Raw genomic sequence first — 13,678 nt, 5'->3', positions numbered from 1 at the left:
ACTTTTGTTGCTGTATCCCTAGGACCTATTGTTAGTCCATGTATGGCACAGTTAGTAATTAATAGATAATACTCTTTAATTAAATTTTTAATTTTTTAAAAAGTTAATCATCTTTTAAAAATCAAATTGTTTATTTTCTCACTCCTTTTTCTGAAACAATTTTATTTACTGATGTTATAATTTCTAGTTTCACAAGCCTTCTAAGATAAAATGCTAATATGGAGTAGTTTTTTTTTATTCTTTAGACATTATATGAATAAACAGTGATTCAGATAAAAGAAATTTAGCCCATAATACTGTTTCATGAATGACTGTGCAATTATCTTAGTTTCTTTACATCATTTCACCTGAGATTAAATGCCTTTATCTTTCTTCAATAAGAGAAATTAATGGAATTCATAAGAATGAATTCAAGAGAAATGAATAAGAAATGAATTAATTCCAAGCACAGAATGCAAAATAAATTTTAATACATGATTCTGTTATTATTGTACATACTATACATGATTAATTTTAATGATGTATTTATAAAAATGGAAAAAATCCTCCTTAGTTTTATTGATTATTTTAAAACTACATGCTTTACAAAAGCAAATTACTTTTTGAAATGCACATTAATGAAGATTAGTGTCCAAAATGTCTGAATTATTGTCTACTTGGTAAATTAACCATTCGATTTTATAGAAATAGATTTCAGGTTATATTTGCTGAAGGTTAAATGATGACAAAGAATCAAACTTGGCCAATTTAAAATATTATCATGAACCAATAAAATTCAGCTCATCAAACTCAGAGACTCTAGTATTAATAGAGAAAGTACAATCAAGTTAATCAAAGAAAGAAGTTTGATATAGCAGAGTGGTCCATCTTAATGGTACATCTCATATGAAATGCATTTAGCCCTTTAAATTTTGCAAAGTGCTTTATGCAATTATTGTATTCAACTTTCAGAACTACCTTGTGAGATAGGTTATTATTTTACATATAAGAAAAGGTTAGGGGGAAAATGATAAGGGTCAGAATTTAAGCCCTGTTCCCTCCTGCCTTCCAGTTCTACTGCTTAAAAAACAAACAAAAATACCCCCCAAACCAAAATTATACCATTGTGTCTCTCTAAAGTAAGTTCATATTCAGCACCAGTAAAGTCGCTGTGTCTAGACCATTGTTCATTTGAAACTTAATTCAACATTCTAATTATTGTTAGAATAGTTACTATTTCTATAATGCTATGAAATTTTCAAAGTGGTTTACAAATATCTCAGCTAATACTCACAAACATCCCTGTAAGGTAGGCAGTATTATTATCATCCTTTTTATACAGATGAAGAAATTGAGCTTAAGTCTCTTAATCATTTGCCCTGGCTCACACAGCTAGTTAACTGTCTAAGGTTTTCTTTGACCACTGGTCTCTCTGTCTACAAATCCAGTTCTCTACCCAATGGATCACCCAAGTACCAGTAACTGGATTACCATTTGCTCACTTTGGACATTTTTTTTTAAAGACTAGATTTGTGACTTTATTGGTATAGGAAATTCCTCACCAATGTAAATCACCACATAAGCTGCCTGTTACAATCTAAAAGAGTTGCCTGGTGGCACTGAGATGTTAAGTGATTTATCCAGGGTTGCAAAGCTAATAGGTATCAGAGGTGAAATTTGAACACAGGTCTTCCTGTCTCATAGAAGACTCTTTATCCTCCACACCAGTTTCCTGTTGTACATTTATTATTAACACAATAATAGATGCGAATTCTAACCCTAAGCATATGGACCAGATAATTTATAGATACAAACTAGAATAAATTGTCTACCGAGTCCTTAAGTTACACAAAACATAAATGAAAACATCAAAACATTGGAATCAAAAGTTATTGTTTTTGTAACAAGTCCCAAACAATTTCTTTTCCCAATCAATTTTTAAGAAAGCTCCAAAGGCATTAAGCATCAACTTTTTTGTTCTTTGATGGCACTGTAGAATTTGTAAATAACTATCCACGTTATTCTAATTTAAGTGTGGCCAATTTAGATGTAGTTATTTTTCTCTAAGTGATTTGGCTTTAAATTATCTCCTGTGGATATTTAATTTTGCATTTCTACAAGTTCCTATTTTATTTTTTCTTCCATCTTCCTTATTGGTTTTCGAGTTTAAAAAGTGACAAAATGGGTGTGATTGTTTCTTAGGAACTTTAGTTTGTGTGAAATTCAATATGTGAAATTCAAAGAGCTGTAACATATGTTGTTCAGAGGAAAAACTTTAAGTGATTCCTCAGAAATCTAAAGGTTGCTAGAAATTAAAATAAAATGAGACTATGCTATTTATGTCCTATTTACAATATCATGAATTGGATGTGAATTTTTACAAAGACCCTGATTATAGAAGAAAAATCTTTTTTGAAACCCTTATCTTCCATCTTATAATCAATACTGTGTATTATTTCCAAGACAGAAGAGCAGTAAGGGTTAGGCAGAGGGGTTTAAATGACTTGTCTGTCCATGGTCACATAGCTAGGAAGTGCCTGAGCTCAGATTTGAATCAAGGGTCTCCTGTCTATACCTACCTGCCCTTTTTGAAACCTGAGGTTTCATAAGCCTTCAATAATATCCATCTAACTAAGGGAAGATAGTGACAAATGTCTACTTTAAATTTAAAAGCTAAAATGATATGTGATTAAATGAAATTTTGTAATATTCAAAAGTGGACTAGCACTTGCTATATTGAAAGAGGCAATTAAGTCGACTGAAACTTTTTAGTTATGTGAACAAAAACAATTAAAGTTATTCAGTAGACCTCCTACAGTCTTATATTAGAAACTATACATTCAAGACTGATTCAAGTGATTTAAATGACCATTTAGACTTCAAGTTCCTGACATATCACTAGTCACATGATGACTTGCCCTAAGTTGTCCTGAAGTACAAATGATACTCTCATATAACCTTTTCTAATGGAACTGATCTAATTTTTTTCAATCTGAGTGATAGAAATATAATTGGATGCATAATTTTCTCTTATGGAGGATAATAACCAATGATTAATCAAAGGAGTAACAAAAGATATTAATGAAAAGTTACAATAACATAAATAAGGTAATATGACCTCCCTGGTCTTGACACTGTTGAATTATGACCATTTGATAAAATAGAGATCTGAAATCCAAGTTACATTACTATAATCTTACTATTGGATAGAACAAGCTTGTATGTGTTAATATTTCAAAAGATCATTGGTGTCATTGACATGCATCCTCTCTAGCACTCTCCTCATTCCATCCAATAGTTCCATCTTCTCTATTTCCTTCCCCAAATTCTCTTTTGAGCTACATAAATCTTAGACCCAAATTAGTATAGAAGATAAAACACTAGATTCAGAGAACAGAGGACCTCTGATTAAATTTTACCTCTGCCATTTGCTATCTATGTAATGTTGGGCAAATCATTTGACCTTTCTTGTTTTCAGTTTCCCTATCTGTAACATGAAAGAATTGGACTAAATGACAGCTGTTACTTTAATCTCTAAATCTATAATCTGTCAGCACCCTTTATTCCTGAGACATAGATGATCTACTTCCTTTTTGCATATCTTTATACTACTTCTCACACACTTCATCACCTCCAAAATATCTCTCCACTGTCCTTGGGATCATTTGCAGTTTGGAATCTTTGGAGATATTCCAAGATGTTTTGCCATATGGAATCACTGACAAAAGGAGGGATAGTCTTGGACTTATGATATCACTGCTATAGGGAACTTCTAGTTTAAGGGAGTCCCTCTACAGATGCAGTTCATCACTTTCTCTCATTTTATTAGGGGTGCATATATTTATGGAAAGTTTCAGCTATAAATCACTTAGAACATTTCCTTGGTTCTTAGGTGATAGGGGAAAAACCCCAATCCCATTTCTCCTAGATAAACTTAAATATGGCCCTGGTAATGTATGGTAACTGAGAGCCAGAAGGGTTAAGCTGATCAAATTAAATGCTGATAGGAACTTGGAGAAAAAGGCCCAATATTACATTGATGGAGCAGTTCTGAGGTTTTTTGTTTTTTGTTTTTAGAAAATAAGATGGAAATATATTTTAAGAGTTGTAAGGCTGTTTATGCTCATTGACCTTGGGATACCATCACTAGGATTTGGACCTATGGGCATTACTAAGGAGAAAAATCTGTGTATGTATGAAAATATTCATGAAAGCTAGTTTGTAATGACAAAATAACTGGGAATAACATGTATGCAAGGACTGGGAGAAATGGCTGAATAGATTATGATAGTTGAATGTAATGTATTGTATTTTGTTATTACAAGTAAAAAATACCAAAATTATAAAAATAAGGGAAATATGTGAAGAAAGGAAAAGAGACAAAAGAGAGTAATGATAATACATACTATGATTGTATTAAAAATAACAGCTACAGAATCATGAGAAAAAAGTCTCAAAGTAAAATGAATCCTAAGGAAGAGGATGTTTATATTAGCACACACACACACACACACACTGTACACACACACACACACACACACACACACACATATATATGTAATTTACATATTTTAAACAAATTGCTAACAATGTGAAGCTTGTGCTTTTTGGACACAATTTTTAATGTGTTTGTTTATTTAAATGCTTTTTGTTGTTATTGGTTATTAAGTATATAATAAAAAATTGAAAAAAAGAAGTGATGGGTTCTCCCTCAAGGGAAATCTTCCACCAGACCCTGGAGAACTACTTGTTTGGTATTTTATAGTGAATCTACTTTTTAATTATAGTTTGGATTAGATAGGTATTGAGGGTCTTTCCAACTCTAAAAATTCTATGAGTCTGAGATTTTGCATTTCTTTTCAGATATCTTTAAAAATTGCTTCATTATTAATATGGGGCTCTTTATGTGCTTGGTTAGAATTCAGATATCCATGACTTTATCTTCTTCAGAGCTATTTCCATATCCATTTTCATGTGTGCACAAAGGTGGAAGTTCTATAGTCAAAATGTGATAGTTCCACAATGGTGAAACTAGTTTGGTATATAGAAATGCTAACAAATCTTGCATCTCTTTGTTGCCTTCTTTCTAGTTTCATCTATAAATGCCCTCTAGAGTATCTGGCTTGGTTGGATCTCATACCAAATTTTCCAAAGACTTGCTTTCTTTCCTATTACTCTTCACTTTTTTATGAGCTCATAACATAATCTTAGACTGTCATTCTCTATATTATTTGTGAATGGGTTTACATTCAAAATTGCTATTGATCTCTTTGCCAGCTGAGGAAATTTCCAAATTTTCTTTCCCTATATAGTGGAGATTGCTTAATAGTTGTTAACATGCTGTAGGAAAAAACAACTCCGAGGAACCACTTCATTATTTACTTTTTTCTTAGCCATTGGATTGGCAAAATGATAAAAAAGGAAAATGCCAAATACTGTAAGGGATGTGGGAAAGCAGAACATTGATTTGGACTAAATCAAAATAGGTACACAAATTGTTTTGGAGAATAGTTTGGAGTTATGCCATAAAAGTTATTAAATTATAAATGCTTTTTGACACACTGATAAAGAAAAAAGGAAAAAGACTCATATGCACAAAATATTTAGAGTAGTTCTTTTTGTGGTGGCAAAGAACTGGAAACTAAGATGACCAACAATTGAATAATAACTGGATAAGTTATAGTATATAAATATGATAGAATACTACTGTTTTGTCAGAAATGATGAGGGGGATACTTACAGAAAAACCTGGGAAGACTTGTATGACCTGATACAGAATAAAGTGAGTAGAATAAAGTGAGTAGAAAAATTTATACAGTAAGAGAAATATTGCAAAGATAATTAATTTGGAAAGACTTAGTAACTCAAATTAATACAATGACCAATTCTAACTCATGATAAAATGTGCTATTTATTACCTAAGAAAGAATTGATCTGAGAAATGAGAACTGAAAGCAGGTTGGGAATTGAAAATTAAATTAAATTTTAGAAAAGAAAATAGAATTCTGTAAGAAACAATGATAGTCAAAGTATTTGGGAATCTATAAAACATTTAAAATGTATGCCTGTTTTAATGATCTGTGAAATTTTACCTCATAAAGATACTCTGTTTACTTCTCAAAAGTCATCAATTTATTTTAATTTTATTATATTCTTTTCTCTCTTTTAGCAAAACTACCTTGAAGCTGACTATCCCTCCAAGATTTCTCTGAAAATTCTAATCTCTAGTAACAGTCATCAAAGAATGTGGAGGATTATGGGGACACATATCTACACATCAATGGATTGTTTCAAAAGAGAGGAAGCCCTTTTCTGGAATGTAAGTTGCTCCTTTGCCAGCAATGAGCATGCTTGATATTACTGAATGTTCCATTTTCTTAGAGGGCTAAATTCTTTTGTTAAATTTAAAGGAAGAGGGGAAGAATATATTATCTAAATCTATAAGCAATCTTGATCCTCAAATTGCTTTATTTTATTTTAGAGTTCAAATTTAAATCCAAAATGTGACTGGCAAAAGTGCATTAAGCTGTGTGAAATTATATTCATCCAAATAATTACATGATGAACTCTGAATGAATGGGTTGAATTCATAATTCTATCTACAAAAATAGAATGTGTTAAAATAAAGGACCATTATGAAAGCATTGTTGGTAATCTTGACCATGATGATGCATGCAATAACATTCTGTTTGACTGGCTAGAAAAGTTGCTTTTTTAGACCTTTGTCTGAAAAGACCATTTGTCTCCTCATTTTTGTTCACAGATGTTCTGTTCAGTTCTCCCATCCCTCCAATTCCACCTCCTCTCCCACAACATTTTTTTTGTATGGGGAAGGCTGGAGAGGGGAGGACAATTTGGGTCATTTGTTCTCTGAGTTTTTTGGAAGTGCTTATTTGATTTCTGGAAGAAATCAACAGATCCTTAGGCTTCATTTTGAAAGTTCAGCTCTTACTAGATTCTTTACAAGTTGTAAGTGGCCAAAGTTTAAATAAAAATGTGCAAATTACATTTTCTGTTGTCATGAAGTAACTTCCTCTTGCTTTAATTTTTGCAAAATGCTATATCCTTTAGTGACTAAAAAAACCCTATTGCTTTATTGATAAGAAAAGTTGCTAAGCACTCTTTGAGCACTTGAGACAAAGATATATCACTCCTCTTTCCCATTTTCTCAGCAGAGAGATTTTCTGATTTAAGCAGCCCAAAGGGAAGCATTTCTACATTCTATATCTTGCATTATCCAAAGGAGAAGAGGTGTTTTATATGTATATATATATGTGTGTGTGTGTGTGTGTGTGTGTGTGTGTGTGTATGTCTGCATGCATCTGTGTGAGTATAGTGAAAAGTAAGTGGGAGGAAAACATATTAAAGCAAAATATTTATTATTTAAGAGATCTGAAATATATTATGGCAATACAGATGTGCTCTTAAGAATTCTCTTAATAATCATGCCCTAATATGTCCCTTTAAATTTTCATGACAGGGCTTTCCATCCTTCATTCTATTGCCTCTGAATGTCCCAGTACTGAAATAGGCACCATATGGTTTCATAACATTACAGTGATCCCCCAAGGAGCCTGGGACATCCTGACATATGTTTTGATGGTACATGCTAGATTATCTCTGACCAGTGGTAAGACATTATGTATCAAGGTTGCCAGGAACAGTGGTACATACTGCCTCTGAAAGTCTGGTGGGAAATGTAACCTGAGTTTTTATTGCCTGGAAAATGCTACCTGTTCTTAAAAAGGCTACCAACTGTGGTAAGGAAAGACAGAAGCTGCTGTTGGAAGGGATCCAATGAAAGTTTAAAAAAATTAGATGAAAATGTTAATGCTTTATCCAAAGAGTTTTGACTGTATCCAATCAGGAAAAGGCTAAAATACTTTCTCCTTCTGTACAGAGGACTCATAAACCTTAGAGAGAAAGTCCTCCATTATTTAGACAAATGCCATGACTAAAAGGGCTGAATGAAGGCCTGGAAAAGATAGTCAGTGACAATTTGGAAAGTAATATACATTAATTTATATAATTTGGAGTTAAAGAATAAAGTGATGGAAAGTTTGGTATTAATGTATTTATTTATGGTTTTCTATTTATCCCCAACATGAAGTATGAGAGAGACAATATAATAGGATCAATTAATTGTCTGATACAATATAAGAGATATCAAATGGCTAACAATTTTATATCAACCCATCTACAATTGATATGTCCCTGTAAGTTTTACTTTAGTTAGCAAATAGTATTGCTACTTTGGTTCAAAGGTATTTACAGCATTATTTAGTAATCATTTACTAAAACTTTATGAAGAAGGGGGTTCAGGATAGTATCAAAGTTTTGCAAATGTAAGGAAAACTAAAGGGCTGAAAAGCTATATTGCTCATTCAGAGAAGAAGGGCTAGAACTGTAATGAAAATTTCTTTCAAACTTATATTCAGACTCAAGGTTCAATATGAGTTTAAAATCCATATCCGTTCTGTTGAGGAAGTCAGTGATCCAAAGATGAGTGCCAATTAATCAGAGATAGAGTAACTAAATGATTATTTTTGTGATCAGATAACTCAGAATAAATAAATAAAAATAATAAACCAGATAAATCAGGTTTTGGTCCTAGACTCTGCCTTTTATTATCTGTGAGACAGTGGGTAAGTCACATCTAACTTCTCAGAGACTTGGTTTCCTTATCTATAAAATAAAGGGGTACAAAGAGATAATAAGGAAAAAGACATGTATGAGAATATTCGTAGCTGCGCTCTTTGTGGTGGTAAAAAATTGGAAAAACGAGGGAATGCCCTTCAATTGGGGAATGGCTGAACAAGTGGTATCTGTTGGTGATGGAATACTATTGTACTCAAAGGAATAATGAACTGGGGGAATTCCATGGGAACTGGAACGACCTCCAGGAATTGATGCAGAGTGAGAGGAGCAGAACCAGGAGAACATTGTATACAAAGACGGATACACTGTGGTAGAATCAAATGTAATGGACTTCTTTAGTAGTAGCAATGCAATGATCCTGAACAACTAGGAGTAGAAACACCAAAGAAAAACAACTGCTTGATCACATGGGTTGATGGAGATATGATTGGGGATGTAGATTCTAAATGATCATCCTAGTGAAAACATAACAATATGGAAATCGGTTCTGATCAAAGACACATGTAAAATCCAATGGAATTGCTCATCAGCTACAGGAGGGATTGAGAGCAGAGGAGGGAAAGAACATGGCTTTTGTAACCAAGGAAAAATGTTCTAAATTGACTAAGAAAATAAAATCAATAAAATAAAATGAAGGTGGTAAATGATTTCAGGAGTCTTATCTATACACAGCGATTCCCTGCTAACTCTAAAGGTTTGTTAGGCAAGGCAAACTGAGTTTTTATTAATAAAAGATGTTACACACCCCTTCCAAAAATTGACTTAAAAACCCCCTGCTTTATATTGTGAACGTTTCCAATCCTAAATCTACGATCCTCTTATTCTCACACTACACAAACATGTCTTAGGCCTTCATTGTTGTGTATTGTGCAATTTTCTATTTGATTCACTATTGATTGTCATCATTTTACTCCCTTTTATTAGGATAAATCTTTCTAAAATGGGAAATCCCAGTATTTTAACTCTATGGAAGTTCTGTTGGAAATACATTCACCTGATAGTATATTACCTTCATACTTTCATTCAGAAAATAACTTGCAAACTCATACATCATGTTCCTTGTTAAAAAGCACAGTCATTTTCAGATACCCTGTGAATATGCAAACTGAAAATGGTCAGACCTTATAAATGAAAAGGTTGTCATAGAGTTTTAAGGTGACTAAAACTACCTTTTTCCTAAGGGGCATTCCTCACCTTGAGATTTCAGATGCTCAATACATGAAAGGTCAAAGTAGGGTCCGTTAACTTTTTTAACTCTTAGAGAGGGCTAGAGTGGAAAAGAATTCTAAACCATATTCCCCATCCAGAGGCATTGTACAGGAGCATATTAGTAAACTGAATTCAATTTGATACACATTTATGAATCCCAAGTTAATGTAAATGTATAGATAGGGACCATTTAGGGCAATTTATTTATAGATGAGAAAAATGAAACTCAGAGAGATAAGACCCAACTGTCACACAGCCATTTATTGTCAGGGGAGAGATTTGAACCCAGCCTTTTCCAACTCCAGAATTAGAACTCATATGATATACCATGTTATCTCCCCTTTGATAGGTCCTGGAGACTCAATGAAAACAGTTAGAAAAGTTAAACATTGCTAAGTAAATAAAAAAAGCAACATTCTGAACGAATCATCCTGTTACACAGAGTGTGAACATATTGCTAAAAATATCACCAACAAGGACAAAACAGAAACTACTGCACACATTATATTGACTAAAGGAAATGATTATTTTTTTTAGCAAGGTGTCCCCAAAATGCAACTAAGAAATATTATTCTCAGTTTGCAAATGGGAAAATTGAATTAGAAAAAAGAAAGAAATTAAATAAGGTCACAGAGGAAAAAATGGATTTCTAAAGTGCCAACTTCTTATTAGAAAATATCACTTTCATATACTCTTCATGAAAAATGATATTTAATTTTAAATACATTTTACATTTATAGAGACTAATATAGTGGATCTATATTCAATGTACTACTCACGTATCTTAAAAATGATACAGACTAAATATCTTTTGTAATCTTATACATATGGAGAGAAAAAGCTGATGGCACGAGAAATGGGATGAAAAAGCATGTAAAGAGTTACAGTATGGGGCAGTTTTTATAATGCTAGCAAAATAGCAGGGAGAAGGGAGGTGGCACAGTGGATAGAAGTGTTGGGCCTGGAGTTAGGAAGACTTGTCTTCCTGAATTCAGATCTAACTGCAGACATTTATTAACTCTATGACCCTGAGCAAGTCATTTAACTCAGTTTACCTGAGCTAGAGAAGGAAATGGCAAACCACTTTAGTATCTTTGTCAAGAAAACTTTAAATGAAGTCAGACATGACTGAAATGACCAAACAACAACAATACATAGCAAAGAGAAAACAATTCTACTTTTGATTCCTTTCTCTACAATGGAGGATTGTGTATAAGTGGGTCAACATAATTGTGTGGAGGTGGTAAGAGAATACTTTGCTGCATTATATGAAATCAAGTCCAAACCAGTCAATGAACAAGTATTTATTAAATTTCTACTGAATACTAGTCACTATTCTGGGTTACAAGAACTACAAATACAAAGTAATCTCTCCTCAAGAATGTTTTACAGATACATTCTAGTAATAGCTGATTTATCCAGGATGGTCCAGAAGTGAGCATGTTTCCTGTGCTAAATGAGTGAAAAATGTTTGAAGTCTTCTATTCATCCCTTATTTTCATTTTCATGGTAAATTTCTATTAGTTACTTTGACACTGGAACCATATACTTGTCTGGCAAGTTATATTACTCATGAGTAAAAAATGAAACTCTAATTATTATTAGAAACAAATCTCATTATGAGTGTCAAATATGCTGACATTAGCTGGACATTTCTTATCTTTAGGCAAGGCTTCATCTTTTAAATAAATTATATTTTGAAAATATTTTCCAGAAGTTCTTGTTAAAAAAACCCATCACAAAATGACCAGAATGACTAAAATTATATTGCATGAAACATCATTAAACTCCTATATATGAATGCCAATGAGAAGATTCCAAGTAATGAAGTCCAGGATGAAGCAACATATGTCAGATTGTTACAAAAAGGAACATTCCAGGTTTCTAGACACCTACTCAAAATCTGTGTTGTTGCTTTTTAAGTTCTAAAAGTAGGATATTCATTGCTGACTCCTACCCCCCCCACCCCCCCGCAGTTGGCTTCCATACTTTCTTTGGAGTTATACTTAAATATTAGTCGTTCTGACCCCCTAGCAGAATGGTCTAAATTAATGTTTATTTTATTTGTGAATTCATTTTAGGAGGTTTAATCTGGGCAAATTGCCACATTCAAAAATTTGCCAACTGGCTGGAGAATATGGAAGATGAACTTCATTTTATGCCTAAAGGGTTCTATAAAAATGATAACAATTCACATTCATATAATGCTTCAGTGTTTAATCAGTGCTTTTCCCATAGCTGCACTTAGAGGTGGGTCATATTAGCTTTATTATTCCCACTTGGCTAATGAATAAACTGAATCCAAAAGCCATTAAATGATTTTCCCATAATTATTCAGTTAGTAATAATAAAAACATTTATAGATAGCAAATCTAAGCTTATAAAGTGCTTTATATATGTTCTTTTTTGTTTGATCCTGACAACAACACTATGAGTTAGATGCATTTTTTATCTACATCTTAAAGATGAGAAAACTGAGGCATAAAATAATTAAGTGACTTACACACATGTTTTAAGAGACTGAGGTAGGTTTTAAACTTGGATGATCTTGGTTCCATGTCTGATGCTCAATTACCTACACTACCTAGATGCATGCCTTAGTAAATATCAGAGCCATGATTAGAACTCATATTACTTTATTCTAACTCTTCTTTGTCTCTCTGTCACTTTCTCTCTGTTCTCTCTCTCTCTCTCTCTCTCTCTCTCTCTCTCTCTCTCTCTCTCTCTCTCTCTCTCTCTCTTTCTCCCCTCCTTTTCCTTCTCTTCATTCTCTTCCTTCTCCTCCTCCTTCTCTCTCCCTTCCTCCCCATCTCTCCCTCCCTCCCCATCTCTCTCTCCCTCCTCCCAATAGTTCCCCCTCTCTTTGCAAGTTGGTGCCACTCATTCCTGCTTCCTTGTGGGTTTATATACTGATGATGACTTTAGTTTGAACATTTGATTATCAGAGTTCACAAATTCTCAGAAATCCCAAATTCAAGAAAGCCACCAGCCTCAGCTTCCTATAACTTTATTTATAATCATATGCTACCATGTCGAACTCTAAATATTACCACAAGACAGTTACTTGTGTCAGATAAAGCTTTATACAAAAATAATTCTGCTTAAAAATTCAGACTGAAAATTATGAATTAGTAGTTTATTTTCTGCCCAATTCTTGAAATTTCTATCTATTTTTCTTTTAATCATAATATATATAGAGTACATAAACATATTTCTTGAAATAATTTATTTTATAATCATCTCCATAATCTTCTAAACCCTCTTTATTATGAAAGAAACAGTTAAAGGTTGATAAAAGTGAGCCCCTGAAGTCTTAAGGTGACTTAGTCAAACTTTAAAATATCAAGTTTCACATGAACACACACAAGAACACACACACACACACAAACACAGATATCACTTTTGACTAAAAGGATCATGGGGAGGTTTTGGGGAGGAGGAAGCAATCAGATTGGCTTTGAAGTAAAAGAAGACTTTCCATAGGTAGAGACATGAAGAGAAGGTACTGCATCAGGCACACATTTTGGGTATTTATGTGAGGAGGAAGAAGACGACAAGAGAAGATAGAGGAATAGTTAAGTGGTACAGTTTCTTGGAGTGGTCCTAAAGCTCTGAACATGAAAGATGAACAAATGTATAGAGTACTTAATAGAAATATCTTACCATCTCAGTGAAAGTCAATTGATGAAAACAAATTTGGGGCAAAATAGATTGAAGGAGGGAAAAATAAATTCTAATAAACTCAAGCAACCATATATAGTTTAAGTGTATGCCATGCTCTCATTCTTTGTGCCTCAGAGGCCCAAGATAATTTTAATTGCATCATTTTATA

General features: G+C 33.0%; 1 protein-coding gene across 28 annotated transcripts in view; it reads right to left on the bottom strand.

Moving 5' to 3' along the window:
• CNKSR2 (connector enhancer of kinase suppressor of Ras 2) overlaps positions 1–13,678 on the bottom strand; it is a 300,281-nt gene that overhangs the window by 75,351 nt on the left and 211,252 nt on the right. For 12 of the 28 annotated variants that reach the window (XM_056793338.1, XM_056793333.1, XM_056793336.1 and 9 more), the window contains one exon: positions 5,720–5,746. The exons of the other annotated variants lie outside the window; for them this stretch is intronic. In XM_056793338.1, coding sequence (XP_056649316.1) covers positions 5,720–5,746 — 27 coding nt within the window. The remainder of the gene's footprint in view (positions 1–5,719; positions 5,747–13,678) is intronic. 28 annotated transcript variants of the gene reach the window in all.

This window comes from Monodelphis domestica, chromosome 4 (genome assembly GCF_027887165.1).
Source record: "Monodelphis domestica isolate mMonDom1 chromosome 4, mMonDom1.pri, whole genome shotgun sequence".
In the NCBI taxonomy this organism is placed as follows: Eukaryota; Metazoa; Chordata; class Mammalia; order Didelphimorphia; family Didelphidae; genus Monodelphis; species Monodelphis domestica.
The sequence above is the reverse complement of the archived record's forward strand: the minus strand, read 5'-3'. Positions and strand labels throughout refer to the sequence as shown.